This window comes from Poromitra crassiceps, assembly GCF_964638095.1.
Source record: "Poromitra crassiceps genome assembly, chromosome: 28".
NCBI lineage: Eukaryota > Metazoa > Chordata > Actinopteri > Beryciformes > Melamphaidae > Poromitra > Poromitra crassiceps.
This window is the reverse complement of record NC_139651.1, coordinates 16790519-16810518: the sequence shown is the minus strand read 5'-3', so window position 1 is coordinate 16810518 and position 20000 is coordinate 16790519. Positions and strand designations below refer to the sequence as shown.

Sequence of the window (20000 nt, the reverse complement as noted above, 5' to 3'; positions counted from 1 at the left end):
CTGACTCGGACCGTACCCCCGCTTTGTGCCGTCACTTGTGCTATAACGGAGATGTAATTATGCTCAAGGTGATGTTTTGATCATGGAAACGTTTCCACAGAGACACGCCGGTGACTCATTTGGAGGCTTGGAAGCCTTGAAATGAATGAATATGCAAAGCAGATTGATTGAAAGGCAGTTATCATGTTCCAAAGCTATATGGCTCTATGAAAGATGGTCTGAGACAGACTGGCCCTGCAGGCTACACACACACACACACACACGCACGCACGCACGCACGCACACACACACACACACACACACACACACACACACACACACCCTGCAGATCATACACACACACACACACCCTTCAGGCTAGCCACAGCCTACTTTAATGTGTTACACAAGAGCAGGATTGGTGCTTTTAGCTCAGTCAGAAAGGAGCAGACTAGAATCCTTCTCTCTGATAAAGACCCTCTTTACACCGGCCATCAAGGTGCGTCTTGACTGGTCAAACCTGATTCAGATGATAGACCTAGGCCACATAGAAACCTGATTCAGATGATAGACCTAGGCCACATAGAAATCCACTGAACATCCCATCAGCCAACCGTCCAGAGGGGACGCATTTCCAAGTGTAAATGAAACTGCATCTCCAATCCATATACCATATACTCTTGCAGGCAGCTCAGATAGGGCTACAGGTATACTAAAGCTTCACTTCTCCACAGCTGTTTGCTCCAGTAAATCTGCTGTCTAAGTCTTAGACATCACCTTAGACTCTAGGACGACTTCGTCCGATTTGAAAAATAAGAAAACGTGTATGTGTGGTAGATATTACTGTTATGTTGCCTGACAAGACAACGCGACCTGGGTTTGTTTTGGAGCTTAGGAACTAGAGATGCGCCGGCCGCAGTTACATTCTGATTAATAGCGGATGGGTTGCGGGCGGGTGAAATGATGTATCATATTAATGAGGAAAATTAATATTCATTACATACACTAGTCTATGAACGTATCTTAAGCTTCATTTTTCGTCAGGCACCTTATTAGCCGACTATTTCGGGATCAAGCAAAGGATCCCAAAGGACCAAGGCAGTGGTAAACAATAGCCATGCGCTAAACATTGAAGCAATGCCTCGCATTCTTGGTCCATATAAGGTGAATGATGTCACCAGAACCTCAAACAGGAGTGTCCACTGACGGAAGAGAAGACACGTTTGTATTTTCCCATACGATCAATCCAGTTTTTATCTCAAGTTAAAGCTAAAGCTATCCAGTAGTAGCGTTAGCCTAGTAGGCTACATGAGGGCAAGTGCTGGACATGTAATCTGACTCCAACAGCGTGGACGTTTACTGCAACGATTCGCACGGACGGCAGCAGAAAGTGTGTGTGTGTGTGTGTGTGTGCGCGCGCGCGCGCGTGCATGCGTGCGTGCGTGCAGAGCAGACGCCAATGCCAAGACTTCCGCTTCCATAATAGTTTACAGTCGGACGATGTCTCATATGCAGTTATCTGTTTATAGAGTTTAGCTGAAATGCGGTCTGGAGTTAAAACACCTACAATCGATCAAGTCCAATTCCATTCTCACATAAATCAGACTGTAAAGAATGACCGTGGCGCACAGACGCAGAAACCACTCGACACCGGAAACGTCTGTCCCACGCTCTTATTAGCTGTCAGACTGATGGACTCTGGGTTCCCAGATCGGACAGTGACAAAATGTAATGATAAAAACACAGAGGAGAAGAGAAGAGAAAACGTGACTAATTAAAATCCCCAGCCTGTTAGGTTGGCTTGTTTTTTAGGACCCAAAGGCAGAACTCAGACACCGTCTGACAAAGTGTGAAGAGTTTATTGTGAAAAATGAGGAGTGGATGTTTGCTGAGCAGAGCTGTGGGCTTGGCGGCGCGAGGCCGGTGGACGAGGTGAGGCGTGGTGGGCACGGACCTGAGGCACAGGTGAGCTGGCTGGGCACGGACCTGAGGTACAGGTGAGCTGACTGGGCACGGACCTGAGGCACAGGTGAGCTGACTGGGCACAGACCTGAGGCACAGGTGAGCTGACTGGGCACAGACCTGAGGTACAGGTGAGCTGACTGGGCACGGACCTGAGGCACAGGTGAGCTGACTGGGCACAGACCTGAGGCACAGGTGAGCTGACTGGGCACGGACCTGAGGCACAGGTGAGCTGACTGGGCACAGACCTGAGGCACAGGTGAGCTGGCTGGGCACGGACCTGAGGCACAGGTGAGCTGACTGGGCACAGACCTGAGGCACAGGTGAGCTGGCTGGGCACGGACCTGAGGCACAGGTGAGCTGACTGGGCACGTACTTGAGACACAGGTGATCAAAAGTTAATTGGAGTCAAAAACAACAGAAAGCAGAGCAGGCAAACAGACAGACACAAACAGACCGGCCATGCCCAGACAGACACAGACAGACCGGCCATGCCCAGACAGACACAAACAGGCAGGCCATGCCCAGACAGACACAGACAGGCCATGCCCAGACAGACACAAACAGACAGGCCATGCCCAGACAGACACAAACAGACAGGCCATGCCCAGACAGACACAAACAGACAGGCCATGCCCAGACAGACACAAACAGACCGGCCATGCCCAGACAGACACAAACAGACAGGCCATGCCCAGACAGACACAAACAGACAGGCCATGCCCAGACAGACACCAACAGACAGGCCATGCCCAGACAGACACAAACAGACAGGCCATGCCCAGACAGACGCAAACAGACAGGCCATGCCCAGACAGACACAAACAGACCGGCCATGCCCAGACAGACACAAACAGACAGGCCATGCCCAGACAGACACAAACAGACAGGCCATGCCCAGACAGACACAAGCAGACAGGCCATGCCCAGACAGACACAAACAGACAGGCCATGCCCAGACAGACACAAGCAGACAGGCCATGCCCAGACAGACACAAACAGACAGGCCATGCCCAGACAGACACAAACAGACCGGCCATGCCCAGACAGACACAAACAGACAGGCCATGCCCAGACAGACACAAACAGACCAGCTATGCCCAGACAGACACAAACAGACAGGCCATGCCCAGACAGACACAAACAGACCGGCCATGCCCAGACAGACACAAACAGACCGGCCATGCCCAGACAGACACAAACAGACCGGCCATGCCCAGACAGACACAAACAGACAGGCCATGCCCAGACAGACACAAACAGGCCATGCCCAGACAGACACAAACAGACAGGCCATGCCCAGACAGACACAAACAGACAGGCCATGCCCAGACAGACACAAACAGACAGGCCATGCCCAGACAGACACAAACAGACAGGCCATGCCCAGACAGACACAAACAGACAGGCCATGCCCAGACAGACACAAACAGACCGGCCATGCCCAGACAGACACAAACAGACCGGCCATGCCCAGACAGACACAAACAGACAGGCCATGCCCAGACAGACACAAACAGACAGGCCATGCCCAGACAGACACAAACAGACAGGCCATGCCCAGACAGACACAAACAGACCGGCCATGCCCAGACAGACACAAACAGACCGGCCATGCCCAGACAGACACAAACAGACTGGCCATGCCCAGACAGACACAAACAGACAGGCCATGCCCAGACAGACACAAACAGACTGGCCATGCCCAGACAGACACAAACAGACAGGCCATGCCCAGACAGACACAAACAGACAGGCCATGCCCAGACAGACACAAGCAGACCAGCCATGCCCAGACAGACACAAGCAGACCAGCCATGCCCAGACAGACACAAGCAGACCAGCCATGCCCAGACAGACACAAGCAGACCAGCCATGCCCAGACAGACACAAACAGACAGGCCATGCCCAGACAGACACAAACAGACAGGCCATGCCCAGACAGACACAAACAGACCGGCCATGCCCAGACAGACACAAACAGACAGGCCATGCCCAGACAGACACAAACAGACAGGCCATGCCCAGACAGACACAAACAGACAGGCCATGCCCAGACAGACACAAACAGACCGGCCATGCCCAGACAGACACAAACAGACCGGCCATGCCCAGACAGACACAAACAGACTGGCCATGCCCAGACAGACACAAACAGACAGGCCATGCCCAGACAGACACAAACAGACTGGCCATGCCCAGACAGACACAAACAGACAGGCCATGCCCAGACAGACACAAACAGACAGGCCATGCCCAGACAGACACAAGCAGACCAGCCATGCCCAGACAGACACAAGCAGACCAGCCATGCCCAGACAGACACAAGCAGACCAGCCATGCCCAGACAGACACAAGCAGACCAGCCATGCCCAGACAGACACAAACAGACAGGCCATGCCCAGACAGACACAAACAGACAGGCCATGCCCAGACAGACACAAACAGACCGGCCATGCCCAGACAGACACAAACAGACTGGCCATGCCCAGACAGGCCATGCACAGACAGACACAAACAGACCGGGAGAGAGAACCACAACAAACACAGGGCATGGGTATACAAAACATATCAAGGTGACTGAATGCATACAATAACTAATGGTGTTTCTTGGCATATACATACATTTTTACATGAATATGGATTTCACTTGGCTTTACGCTGCGTTGATCATTCTAGTAAACTATGAGCTCTGATGCTTTGGTTGTGTGCGTGCACCATCATGTGGCTCATTGAACCCTTGTCAGACATTTTATGATACATAATTATTGTAGCCATAAACATTCATAAGACGTTTGTAGTTCTAATTCATTCTAAGTTATAGTGATCATGTTTTATGAGTTCTGATCTAATGCATCAGTAAGTTCTCATAAGCATGGTCGTAAGACATTATGAATGCATTATAGTTCCGTACAGGTGCCTTTCCAGATGGTTTTAACAAGCATAACCTTCTAATGCATGGAGAGTGATGGGCAGAGAACGTGTTGCCAAATGTATTCAAGTATGCAGGAAATGAGAGTAAATGCTGGGATGTTCTCAGTGTTTCCAATGAGCTGCAGCTTCTCCATGTTAAAGCACCACTCTGCAGAATGAGCAGCAGCTTCTTCATGTTAAAGCACCACTCTGCAGAATGAGCTGCAGCTTCTTCATGTTAAAGCACCACTCTGCAAACTGAGCTGCATCTTCTCCATGTTAAAGCACCACTCTGCAGAATGAGCAGCAGCTTCTTCATGTTAAAGCACCACTCTGCAGAATGAGCTGCAGCTTCTTCATGTTAAAGCACCACTCTGCAAACTGAGCTGCATCTTCTCCATGTTAAAGCACCACTCTGCAGAATGAGCAGCAGCTTCTTCATGTTAAAGCACCACTCTGCAGAATGAGCTGCAGCTTCTTCATGTTAAAGCACCACTCTGCAAACTGAGCTGCATCTTCTCCATGTTAAAGCACCACTCTGCAGAATGAGCTGCAGCTTTGCCATGTTAAAGCACCACTCTGCAGAATGAGCTGCAGCTTCTTCATGTTAAAGCACCACTCTGCAAACTGAGCTGCATCTTCTCCATGTTAAAGCACCACTCTGCAGAATGAGCAGCAGCTTCTTCATGTTAAAGCACCACTCTGCAGAATGAGCAGCAGCTTCTCCATGTTAAAGTACCACTCTGCAGAATGAGCTGCAGCTTCGCCATGTTAAAGCACCACTCTGCAGAATGAGCAGCAGCTTCTTCATGTTAAAGCACCACTCTGCAGAATGAGCAGCAGCTTCTCCATGTTAAAGCATCACTCTGCAGAATGAGCTGCAGCTTCTCCATGTTAAAGCACCACTCTGCAGAATGAGCTGCAGCTTCTCCATGTTAAAGCACCACTCTGCAAAAGCCTCTGGCATGTTGTCAAGGACCAGAGATGCATCGATTGACCCGCCAATGAGGCAGAAACACACGCATAAACACACAAAGGAAGGTTGGCAGGTAGCTGGGCAAAAACACACACACACACACACACACACACACACACACACGCACAGAGATACACACACACACATGCACACACACACACACACACACACACACACACACACGCCGGGGAAAGTTGGCAGGTACTGGAAACAGACACAGACTCGGACAGACAGGTATAGAACAAAGAGGCCCTGGGAACATCTGCGCTCTCCCAGCAGGCAGCCTGACCTGACTACAGTAGCTGAGTCAATGGCATCAGTGCTGCTGCGTGGCCTCCAGGCCTCCGGGGACAGTGTTTGCTGGCTCAGAGCTCTCAGGTGAGCCAGGACAAAATGAGTGATGCTGAGCTGTGGGATAGAGACTTAATCTGGGGCCACTCTGGGTAAACAGGCTGCAGGATGCAGCCCGAGTCCGCCTGCAGAGGAAAGTGAAGGTTAAAGTTAACGTGTCCCCGCTGCCGCCGCCGTCGACGACAGGCGAGCGTCGTAATGGCCGCTTCATTCCCATCACGGGGGGATGACAGGATGACCAGCCTTTACTTAGCAGCAGAATAAAACGAACCTGGGCTGAATCCCAATAGTCACTCCTAACGGTACGTGCACATCTACAATGGCAAATTCGCTTTTCCGCTGTGTCGCAGCGTTTTGTGGGCGTGGAAACCAGCTCGGAGACAAGCCGCCTCTAGGCTGCGACAGTGAAACGCTGTGGGCGGTTCCAGCGGCAGGGGGCGCGAGGCAAATTGACCAATCAGACACGGAAATAGAGCAAGACAGCCTATCAAGATGCAGCGTCAAAGCGGCTTTTTCAGCAGGCAAGCCGCCGAGCGCTTCATGATGTGCACGTAACGTAACTCCTTTTCCTACCTTTTCCTTGACCTCACCGGAAGTCAAACGTTTTTTTGTTTTGTTTTGTTTTTGCCCCACGTAGGCTACATTATTAAGCTGCTCTGGGGTCAATACGCCACTGGTGCCCCAAACATGAATTTGTTAGCAAGTAGGAGGAGCTTAATGTAGCTTGGGGGGGGGGGGGGGGGTTAAACACTGTGTGTTTTACTTCCGGCGAGGTCAAGGAAAAGGTAGGAAAAGGAGTTAGGAGGAGTGACTGTTCAGGATGGAGCCCTGGACACAATATTTACATCCAGGAAATAAAGAAAAGGAGGCGATTGGTGCTCGATGGAAGGTTATGGGGGTCATTGTAGAAGTAACCATTTGGAGAAGTTGATGTATTTATCAAGTATCTACTGTATCCAGCATATACTCAAGATCATTAACTCGGAGGTCATGTTTTTTCGCCCCTGTTTGTCTGTCTGTTTGTCCGCGGGATATCTCAAAAACTCCTGACCGGATTTGCACAAAACTTTGCAGAAAAGCAGGTCGTGGGTCAACTTAGAACTGAAAAGCAGGTCGTGGGCCAACTTAGAACTGATTAGGATGAGTAACTTTCCACGTCCACAAGCTAAAAGGGGGCGTGGCAATGGACGGGGCAAATCACAAATAGGCACCTAACTTGGAAACAGATACACACACATGATAAGACCTGGAAACATGGCCATGGGCCAAGGAGGAACAAATGAACTGACCATGCCCATCGACCATAAGTGGGCATGGTCACTCTACCATGTGGCCTGTAGTTATTTATTCAATGGTATACAGTCGATCCAAACTAGGTATGGTCACTCTACCAAGTGGCCTGTAGTTATTTATTCAATGTTATACAGTCGATCCAAACTAGGTATGGTCACTCTACCAAGTGGCCTGTAGTTATTGATTCAATGTTATACAGTCGATCCAAACTAGGTATGGTCAGTCTACCAAGTGGCCTGTAGTTATTTATTCAATGTTATACAGTCGATCCAAACTAGGTATGGTCACTCTACCAAGTGGCCTGTAGTTATTGATTCAATGTTATACAGTCGATCCAAACTAGGTATGGTCAGTCTACCAAGTGGCCTGTAGTTATTTATTCAATGTTATACAGTCGATCCAAACTAGGTATGGTCACTCTACCAAGTGGCCTGTAGTTATTGATTCAATGTTATACAGTCGATCCAAACTAGGTATGGTCAGTCTACCAAGTGGCCTGTAGTTATTTATTCAATGTTATACAGTAGATCCACACTAGGTATGGTCACTCTACCAAGTGGCCTGTAGTTATTTATTCAATGTTATACAGTCGATCTAAACTAGGTATGGTCACTCTACCAAGTGGCCTGTAGTTATTTATTCAATGGTATACAGTCGATCCAAACTAGGTATGGTCACTCTACCAAGTGGCCTGTAGTTATTTATTCAATGTTATACAGTAGATCCAAACTAGGTATGGTCACTCTACCAAGTGGCCTGTAGTTGACGGCCTGTAGGGACGGCTTTAGCTCAAGAGGTAGAGCGGGTCGGCCAATGACGCAAGGGTTGGCGGTTCGATCCCCGCTCCCTCCCAGCTGCTGTCGTTGTGTCCTTGGGCAAGACACTTAACCCTCCTTGCCTCGTATGATTGGTATGATTGGTATGAATGTAGACATGAATGGTATGATTGGTATGATTGGTATGAATGTAGACATGAATGATGGTGGTTCGGAGGGGCCGTTGAGCGCCAATGTGTGGCTGCCACGCTTCTGAACCACCGGTACGAATGGTGTGAACGAATAATGATTCTGTGTAAGCGCTTTGAGCCTTGGAAAGGCGCTATATAAATCCAATCATTATTATTATTATTATAGTTATTTAGTCAATGTTATACAGTAGATCCAAACTAGGTATGGTCACTCTACCAAGTGGCCTGTAGTTATTTATTCAATGTTATACAGTAGATCCAAACTAGGTATGGTCACTCTACCAAGTGGCCTGTAGTTATTTATTCAATGTTATACAGTCGATCCAAACTAGGTATGGTCAGTCTACCAAGTGGCCTGTAGTTATTTATTCAATGTTATACAGTCGATCCAAACTAGGTATGGTCAGTCTACCAAGTTGCCTGTAGTTATTTATTCAATGTTATACAGTAGATCCAAACTAGGTATGGTCACTCTACCAAGTGGCCTGTAGTTATTTATTCAATGTTATACAGTAGATCCAAACTAGGTATGGTCACTCTACCAAGTGGCCTGTAGTTATTTATTCAATGTTATACAGTAGATCCAAACTAGGTATGGTCACTCTACCAAGTGGCCTGTAGTTATTTATTCAATGTTATACAGTAGATCCAAACTAGGTATGGTCACTCTACCAAGTGGCCTGTAGTTATTTATTCAATGTTATACAGTAGATCCAAACTAGGTATGGTCACTCTACCAAGTGGCCTGTAGTTATTTATTCAATGTTATACAGTCGATCCAAACTAGGTATGGTCACTCTACCAAGTGGCCTGTAGTTATTTATTCAATGTTATACAGTCGATCCAAACTAGGTATGGTCACTCTACCAAGTGGCCTGTAGTTATGTATTCAGTGTTATACAGTAGAACTAGGTATGGTCACACAAACCTACAAGCCAACATGCTCCACCACAGGTTGGATTGTTAAAATAGTTTGGTTAAGTTGGCAATTAGCTTAGTTCAGTTCAGCTAATTTACATAATAAGAAGCACAGGCAAAGCTATAAAAACATATTGAAACATAGTAAAATCAAGATTACAAGCAAAGACTGAACTCTGAGAAAAGCGTTTTCTCGAAAAAGATTTGTAAAGACCGTTGAACAATGATAGAGACTCACAGGGAAATAACTCAAGGCAGAGTCAGAGAGTTAGTATTTTTAGTGAGCAGAGGAAAGAGGGTGTACGATGCAGTGGGGAGGAGAAGAAGATGATGATGATAGCTCTTGGCTGTTCATTTATCAGCAGAGGGAACGTCAGCAGCGTTTTGGCCTGTGTGGAATCCACTCAGAGCACAGTGGGAATTCAAATGCATGTGCGTGGACTTCAGGTTGTTCTCCTCTCAGCTCTTCATGCAGGATGAAGCTTGAACAGCAGCGATGTGTGCTGCTGCTGCTGTGTTCTTGTCCCTGGTGGGGCTCTCGTGCGACAAAACCGGCTGGCACTTTTCACAGAGACTTCTGTTCTGATCTACTTTCAAACTGGGCCGTTCCTTCATATTTAGCGCTGATTTCAGAAATAGCGGTAATAAAGCATCTGACAGAAACACCGCAGGAGCAGGCGGCCATTTCCATTCATCGTCTTCCCGTCAGGTCTGCGAGCAGATGGGTGGCTGACGGAAACTAAACAATCCTGTGATCAATGTTCGGGAATCAGGAAGCATTAGATCATTTGTTAGACCCTTCAAAAGTAGTACAGTAGAGGGGGCACGGTGGCGCTGTCGCCTCACAGCTAGAAGGTCCTGGGTTCGATTCCCACCTGGGACGCTGTGAGCGCTGAAGGAGTGCGTGCCCGTCCGCATGTCCTCGAGTGCCCGCCGCCCGGGTGGGGTCGTCAAAAGGGTCTTTCTGTGTGGAGTTTGCATGTTCTCCCCGTGTGCCCCCCGGGGGCTTCCTTCATATAGGAACCCCCTTCACCAAAACATGCAATATCCTGGTCGCTGATGTGGTGCCTCCTCTGATCGTTAAGGGCGCCTGTTCGAAGGGAGGGGAACTGGTTGGAATAGCGTGATCCTCCCACGTGCTATGTCCAGGTGAAAAGAAGCGGCTGGCTAACTGCCCATGTCTCGGAGGAAGCATGGAGCCAGTTTCGGCTCTCCCCAGATCGGCAGAGGGTGGAGCAGCAACCAGGATAAATAAATTAAATTTAGCACTAATGGGGGATAACAATGGGGGGGGGGGGGGGGGGATTACAAAAGTAGTACAGTAGCACGTGGACATAGTGTGAGTTCAGGTCTTTGCACACACAGTCCCTTTGTTTTCGTACGCGTTTTTATGCCTCCATCACAGCCAAACAACCAGGTCCTGTTTGTTTAGAGTTCCAACCATCACACACAGTCACAACCATCACACACAGTCACAACCATCACACACAGTCACAACCATCACACACAGTCACAACCATCACACACAGTCACAACCATCGCACACAGTCACAACCATCGCACACAGTCACAACCATCGCACACAGTCACAACCATCGCACACAGTCACAACCATCGCACACAGTCACAACCATCGCACACAGTCACAACCATCACACACAGTCACAACCATCATACACAGTCACAACCATCACACACAGTCACAACCATCACACACAGTCACAACCATCACACACAGTCACAACCATCACACACAGTCACAACCATCGCACACAGTCACAACCATCACACACAGTCACAACCATCATACACAGTCACAACCATCACACACAGTCACAACCATCACACACAGTCACAACCATCACACACAGTCACAACCATCACACACAGTCACAACCATCACACACAGTCACAACCATCGCACACAGTCACAACCATCGCACACAGTCACAACCATCGCACACAGTCACAACCATCGCACACAGTCACAACCATCGCACACAGTCACAACCATCACACACAGTCACAACCATCATACACAGTCACAACCATCATACACAGTCACAACCATCACACACAGTCACAACCATCACACACAGTCACAACCATCACACACAGTCACAACCATCACACACAGTCACAACCATCATACACAGTCACAACCATCACACACAGTCACAACCATCGCACACAGTCACAACCATCGCACACAGTCACAACCATCGCACACAGTCACAACCATCACACACAGTCACAACCATCACACACAGTCACAACCATCACACACAGTCACAACCATCACACACAGTCACAACCATCACACACAGTCACAACCATCACACACAGTCACAACCATCACACACAGTCACAACCATCACACACAGTCACAACCATCACACACAGTCACAACCATCACACACAGTCACAACCATCACACACAGTCACAACCATCACACACAGTCACAACCATCACACACAGTCACAACCATCACACACAGTCACAACCATCACACACAGTCACAACCATCACACACAGTCTGCATCACAAGAGTTTGGAGTCCAGAATGTAGAGAAGAGACAACATAACATCTTTGTGTGCAGTGTGGCAACTGGACCAAGCGAGTTGGGCACAGTGGAACACTTTGATGATGCTGCAGGAGTTGTTTGATGCAGTTTGATGGGGATGTTATGGCCTTTTTGGAGTTCTAAACAGCCAGGCACCATTGAGTTCAGGTGTTCAACAGAAGGCTGAGCTGGAGCTCCGGGGGCCATCTAAATGGGTAACTAACGAGCTCGTTTGCTGTGTGTTTGGTGGCCCGACAAACTTCAGTAGGGTTGCACATGGAGGGGGAGTAGCTAATAGCCACAGTTTCTTTTTGGAGACTGCTCGTTTGATATAGATTTCTCTGCAAGTGTAGCACAGTCTGCGCACCTTAGAAGGTGGTAGGCAGTTTTTCATTAAATGATCAGTATCATTGACTTTCTCTCCCCCTCTCTCTCTCTCTCCCTCTCTCTCTCCCCCTCTCTCTCTCCCTCTCTCTCTCTCTCCCCCTCTCTCTCCTCTGCCTGTCTTCCTGGTTCTGTGGTTCAGTTGTGCAGCACATCAAGAGGAGAGACATCATCCTGAAGAGGGAGCTGGGTGAAGGAGCGTTCGGCAAAGTCTTCCTCGCAGAGTGCTACAACCTCTGTCCCACCAAGGACAAGATGCTGGTGGCTGTCAAGGTACTCATCAACCGCCCCCCCCCCCCACCACCCACCCCCACCCAAAAAATAAATAAAAAAATTCTACCACTTGATGGTGTGTATGTGCGTGTGCGTGTGTGTGTGCAGGGGTGTGTGTGTGTGTGTGTGTGTGTGTGTGTGTGTGTGTGTGTGTGTGTGTGTGTGTGTGTGTGTGTGTGTGTGTGTGTGTGTTTCTCCCCACACAGTATTGAATGACAGATTGCAGGAGAGGAAAAATAAGACCAAATGTTGAGTGGTCTTTGCAGACTGGATCATCGTCGTCGTCGTATTGAACACAAACAAATGTTGTTTTCCAACGTGGAACATTAGCTTTGTTTCAAATGGAAATGTACAGCACACACCGCTATTTTATGTTAGAAGAAAACAGAACATTGCATTATGTACATTCAGTATTATGCCTTATGTGTTATTTGAGTTTGTTTGTCAGAGGTGTCTGGCAGCTGTCACTCTAATGAACCTCTGTCAGAAGCTGGAGTCAGAGTGGGTGAACCTCTGTCAGAAGCTGAAGTCAGAGTGGGTGAACCTCTGTCAGAAGCTGAAGTCAGAGTGGGTCGCAGCGCCGGTTCCGAAGCCTGGAGATGCTTTTTTGTTTGTTTTATTATTATCATTTCGTCTCCATCTTTGTCACTAAGCTGCTGTGTGCACTGCTTTCCACAGATCACCTTCTGTTTGTTGCACACAAACCGCAAATGACTTATATTAGACTCTGCGTGTTTAGAACGGCAATGTAAAAGCTCTCATGAACTGCATATAGGATGAATCACTGTTTAGTCCTCTGTTGACTGGGACAGAGATAGATAGAGAAAATGATGAAGGAGAGAGGGAGAGGCGGAGGGAGGGAGAGAAGGGAGAGAGAGGTCTGGTCTGGCTGGTGGGAGAGAGAGAGAGAGAGAGAGAGGGAGAGAGAGGTCTGGTCTGGCTGGTGGGAGAGAGAGAGAGAGAGAGAGAGGGAGAGAGAGGTCTGGTCTGGCTGGTGGGTGTTGCGACAGCGTGTTAAACAACCAGGTCTGATGAAGTATCTCAGCCAGGGATGGATGCGCTCCCATCTGGGGCTGGGTGCGACCTCCCCCCCTCCCCTACATCCGTCTTTCTAAGCATGCAAAACCGTCCCGTTGTCAGCCAGGGACCAGCAATTAGTACGACAGCAGACTATTGGCTCCTCAGACATCGTTAACAGGTAACGAGCAAAAGTCATCATCCTGAGGAGCCGATCAAAAGGGTAACAAGCTATAAATACGTCGGCATTAACATACTGTAGGACGAACCGCTGCATTTGAGTGAACGCGCGCTGCTGCTGAGTAAGAGAAAGCTAGAAACTGCAACAAAGGACGTTTTACTGCGCTTGAAGGCTGTAACGTTGACGGTCATATTCCGGAGCTGTTTTATAGATCTGCCTCAGATGTCGTTTGGATTGATTTGTGTTTTGGTAAACATGAGCGAGCACAAAGGATCAGGGGACACTGCAGGGAATTACCGAAGGCTGGCACAGTTATCAGGGTCGATCAAGGAACACTTGAACAAATGCACACTGCACATGCACACTGCACACACTATGGCCAGATATAAAAGCCTGTGTTCCCTCAGCAAGGAGGTTTTCAACCTGGACCACAGATAAATAGAATAGAAGAGGAATACAGTATATACCAACCAGGGTTTTTCAACCTGGACCACAGATAAGTAGAATAGAAGAGGAATATATACCAACCAGGGTTTTTCAACCTGGACCACAGATAAATAGAATAGAAGAGGAATATATACCAACCAGGGTTTTTCAACCTGGACCACAGATAAATAGAATAGAAGAGGAATATATACCAACCAGGGTTTTTCAACCTGGACCACAGATACATAGAATACCAGAGGAATATATACCAGCCAGGGTTTTTCAACCTGGACCACAGATAAATAGAATAACAGAGGAATATATACCAGCCAGGGTTTTTCAACCTGGACCACAGATAAATAGAATAGAAGAGGAATATATATCAACCAGGGTTTTTCAACCTGGACCACAGATAAATAGAATAGCAGAGGAATATCAACCAGGGTTTTAGCCAATTAGTGCAGATGTAGTCTTATGTTACTTATCATTGTGGATGTTGTCTGTGTATCAGCTTTTCCACATGACAGTAAAAGCCGCAGGCACTGAAGAAGTGGCCTCTTTAATTATTATGATGTTATCTCTTCAGTGCATCATGACCCAGCACATGATTCCATTTGCACCCACACAGTGCAGAGACCTGACCTCCTGACCAGGAGAGGGCAGCACCCACACAGTGCAGAGACCTGACCTCCTGACCAGGAGAGGGCAGCACCCACACAGTGCAGAGACCTGACCTCCTGACCAGGAGAGGGCAGCACCCACACAGTGCAGAGACCTGACCTCCTGACCAGGATAGGCCAGAAGCTGGTGCAGAGTTTGTGAACGGCAGCAAAGTCGAGAAGTCGGAGGAAGTCTCTGTAAAGCAGAACCGATGGGCCCAGCCCAGAGGAAGAAGGCGAGTTCTCCAAACTCTCTCCTCTCCCTCAACAAACGCCGCGCCCTCGAACAATGCACCTGCCCCCCCCGCCCAGCTGCTCGCTGGCCCACTGCACCGGGCTGTGGTTGTTCTGGACCGGCTCCCAGCGTGAATGTGTTGGAAGTGGTTGTTCTGGACCGGCTCCCAATGTGAATGTGTGGAAGTGGAGCAGAGTGATGCCGAACACGAAACGAGCCTGCAGACTCAGCACAAACCCTCCCCGGCCCGGGATAAGATTACAGTTAGAGAACCTGCCGACCTTGACGGCAGGAGAATTCACACAAGGCGTTAAAAGGAGGGAATGTCTCCTTGTCAGTTCCTTTCTCTTTATGTTCCTGGATTTTGAAGCGGAAAAGAAGAAGGTTAAACAGTTCTCCATGATGCCTCCTCTGGAGCGTCAACCTGAAGATAAAGTGGAAGATGATGTGCCCGCTTCAGTCGAACCTCCTCCTGTCTGCCCGCCGTGTACAGTAGCAGGAAGCGACTCTCTGAATCCACATTAAGGTCAACAAAGGGAAAATTCATAGCCGCGCTTTCCTTCAATTTATTGTAGTCGAGCACTTGGAGGTATTGTTTTGGAGGGATGCCCGGACAAGAAACATTTCCTTAAGAGTGCCGTTTGATTTGGTAATTGAATTTTATGGCCGTTTTACCTACTCTGCCGTACATCTCCAGCGTCTCCAGCACTTAACTGCCAGAAGAGAACAGTGAATGCCTTCCCCCCCCCCAAGGTCCTTCCATCTGTAAGAACGCCAGCAAGCTGGGAAAGCAGAGTCGAGGCGAGGAGATCAAGAGAGGCAACTTGCTCTGTTTCCTGTTGCTGATCACGTTTTCACTTCCTGCTTCAGCACTGTACCAGAGATTTTCATCCGCCATTTATTTTCCCACAGACATTTCGTAAAATGCTTAAAAAAATAGTTTTACTTGTTCAAACCAAGTGGTTCATATATATTTAGAAACAGGAGAGACCGCAGAAATTTCACTCAGACCAAAACGTTTAAAAAATGCGCGTTTAAAAAGAAAATATTTTTTTGATGTTCTTTTTTAAGTTTTGGTTTGAGTGAAATGTTCTATGGTCTCTCCCTTTTTTTGTCCATTAAAATGAGGACATGGTGTACATTTCCAGTACATTAGAAATTAATTGAAAGCCACTCGAATATTACTGTAAAAAGCTAGCTAGACTCCCATAACTCCAATGCAGAATTATTTATTTAGTAACTTAAGTAAAGTATTTTTTTTTACAGATTATTTCACTTCACTATATCACAATTCCATTGGGTCAGAAGTACACTACACACACACACGTACGCACGCATGCACGCACGCGCGCGCACGCACGCACACACACACACACACACACACACACACACACACACACACACACACACACACACACTAAGTTGACTGTGCCGTTAAACAGCTTGGAAAATTCAAAAAAACGATGCCATGGCTTTAGAAGCTTCTGATAGGCTAATTGACATAATTTGAGTCGATTGGAGGTATCATGCACAAAGTAGATGTCCTACCCGACTTGCCAAACTATAGTTTGTTAGCATGAAATCTGCGGAGTGGTTAAAAAATGACTTTTAAACGACACCTGAGTGTATGTAAAGTAACGACTTCAACTGTATCTCTCCCTCCACCAGACGCTGAAAGACCCCAACCTGTCGGCCAGGAAGGACTTCCAGCGGGAGGCGGAGCTGCTGACCAACCTGCAGCACGAGCACATCGTGAAGTTCTATGGCGTGTGTGTGGACGGAGACCCTCTCATCATGCTGTTTGAATACATGAAGCACGGAGACCTCAACAAGTTCCTCAGGTGAGTCCTTCACCACCAGGGGCTCATCCCTTTAACCTTTCAGTAGCAACTGTCAAGAAAATCCAGATGTTTGTCCTACTCTTTCCCCTTGTGTCAGACTACTAGACGTACGTGGAAGTTGTTGGTTGCATCTGTTTATATAACCCCGCAATAGTTTGTATTCCGTTTCATTTATTTGTTTGTTTTTGTTTTGTTATTGTTTTGACTATTTTTATGGTTTCACTGCTTATTTTAGATTCTATTGTTCTTCTTCTATTCTATTCTCTGATATTTTCCCCGGCTGAATTCTATTAGGCCTGCTTTTGCTGTTGCAATGACCCAAATTCCCCAATAGTTTTTCCTCCTTTCTTATCTTACAATGTGGGTGTATTATTTATTGGTAAATCTTTCAAGATGTTCCAGTACAGTGTTATTGTGTCCAATATTGTATCATAGGTAAATACACAGGTAAATCAGGGCATTGTGAAGTATTTATGAAGAGGCCAAGAAAGGAGCATCAAAACAAAAGAAACAGTTGTAGACAAACAACAATATAAACAAGCTAAAATACAGAGTAAATCAGATTTAGAGGAAGAGCAAACTAGTACAAACTCACCTTAATACATATTCACAGTATTATATAATACATATTATATAATATTCACAGTAGTTCACTAGCAGAGTAACAGGGACATAGGTCAAGGCTAATTTCACTGCGATGATTCAGCCTCATATTCTGTCTTAAAATCATTTCTTTAAGTAAGTAAGTAATTAAGTTATCAAAAGAAATGCCAATGGGGTGAGATACTTGCTTCACTTGTTTCTCTCTTGATTTCTCCATATTATACCAGGGAACCTTGATCTGTAAGTGCTTTTGCAGACTTTCTTCTCAGGTCCGTCAGGTGGGCAAACTTTAGTGCGTTTGTTCCATAATGTCAGAGTGTAGCGAGGGAACTGACCTGAGGTCACCCTGGACAAAATTTTGTGCGTTTGTTCCATAATGTCAGAGTGTAGCGAGGGAACTGACCTGAGATCAGCCTGGACAAACTTTAGTGTGTTTGTTCCATAATGTCAGAGTGTAGCGAGGGAACTGACCTGAGATCAGCCTGCACAGACTTTAGTGCGTTTGTTCCATAATGTCAGAGTGTAGCGAGGGAACTGACCTGAGATCAGCCTGGACAGACTTTAGTGTGTTTGTTCCATAATGTCGGAGTGTAGCGAGGGAACTGACCTGAGGTCAGCCTGGACAAACTTTAGTGTGTTTGTTCCATAATGTCAGAGTGTAGCGAGGGAACTGACCTGAGGTCACCCTGGACAAACTTTAGTGCGTTTGTTCCATAATGTCAGAGTGTAGCGAGGGAACTGACCTGAGATCACCCTGGACAAACTTTAGTGCGTTTGTTCCATAATGTCAGAGTGTAGCGAGGGAACTGACCTGAGATCAGCCTGGACAAACTTTAGTGCGTTTGTTCCATAATGTCGGAGTGTAGCGAGGGAACTGACCTGAAATCACCCTGGACAAACTTTAGTGCGTTTGTTCCATAATGTCGGAGTGTAGCGAGGGAACTGACCTGAGATCACCCTGGACAAACTTTAGTGCGTTTGTTCCATAATGTCAGAGTGTAGCGAGGGAACTGACCTGAGATCAGCCTGGACAAACTTTAGTGCGTTTGTTCCATAATGTCAGAGTGTAGCGAGGGAACTGACCTGAGATCACCCTGGACAAACTTTAGTGCGTTTGTTCCATAATGTCAGAGTGTAGCGAGGGAACTGACCTGAGATCACCCTGGACAAACTTTAGTGCGTTTGTTCCATAATGTCAGAGTGTACAGAGGGAACTGACCTGAGATCACCCTGGACAAACTTTAGTGTGTTTGTTCCATAATGTCAGAGTGTAGCGAGGGAACTGACCTGAGATCAGCCTGGACAAACTTTAGTGCGTTTGTTCCATAATGTTGGAGTGTACCGAGGGAACTGACCTGAGATCACCCTGGACAAACTTTAGTGTGTTTGTTCCATAATGTCAGAGTGTAGCGAGGGAACTGACCTGAGATCACCCTGGACAAACTTTAGTGCCTTTGTTCCATAATGTCAGAGTGTACCGAGGGAACTGACCTGAGATCACCCTGGACAAACTTTAGTGCATTTGTTCCATAATGTTGGAGTGTAGCGAGGGAACTGACCTGAGATCACCCTGGACAGACTTTAGTGTGTTTGTTCCATAATGTCAGAGTGTAGCGAGGGAACTGACCTGAGATCACCCTGGACAAACTTTAGTGCCTTTGTTCCATAATGTCAGAGTGTACCGAGGGAACTGACCTGAGATCACCCTGGACAAACTTTAGTGCGTTTGTTCCATAATGTCGGAGTGTAGCGAGGGAACTGACCTGAGATCACCCTGGACAAACTTTAGTGTGTTTGTTCCATAATGTCAGAGTGTAGCGAGGGAACTGACCTGAGATCACCCTGGACAAACTTTAGTGCCTTTGTTCCATAATGTCAGAGTGTACCGAGGGAACTGACCTGAGATCAGCCTGGACAAACTTTAGTGCGTTTGTTCCATAATGTCGGAGTGTAGCGAGGGAACTGACCTGAGATCAGCCTGGACAAACTTTAGTGCGTTTGTTCCATAATGTCAGAGTGTAGCGAGGGAACTGACCTGAGATCAGCCTGGACAAACTTTAGTGCGTTTGTTCCATAATGTCAGAGTGTAGCGAGGGAACTGACCTGAGATCAGCCTGGACAAACTTTAGTGCGTTTGTTCCATAATGTCAGAGTGTAGCGAGGGAACTGACATGAGATCACCCTGGACAAACTTTAGTGCGTTTGTTCCATAATGTCAGAGTGTAGCGAGGGAACTGACCTGAGATCAGCCTGGACAAACTTTAGTGCGTTTGTTCCATAATGTCGGAGTGTAGCGAGGGAACTTACCTGAGATCAGCCTGGACAAACTTTAGTGCGTTTGTTCCATAATGTCAGAGTGTAGCGAGGGAACTGACCTGAGATCAGCCTGGACAAACTTTAGTGCGTTTGTTCCATAATGTCGGAGTGTAGCGAGGGAACTGACCTGAGATCACCCTG

General features: G+C 47.5%; 1 protein-coding gene across 1 annotated transcript in view; it reads left to right on the top strand.

The window, feature by feature from the left end:
* Positions 1–20000, top strand: part of ntrk3b (neurotrophic tyrosine kinase, receptor, type 3b) — a gene marked incomplete at both ends in the record, with an annotated part of 319611 nt that overhangs the window by 264500 nt on the left and 35111 nt on the right. Inside the window, 2 exons of the mRNA XM_083662110.1 lie at positions 12451–12581; positions 16768–16940. Of these exons, the coding sequence (XP_083518236.1) occupies positions 12451–12581; positions 16768–16940 (304 nt within the window). The remainder of the gene's footprint in view (positions 1–12450; positions 12582–16767; positions 16941–20000) is intronic.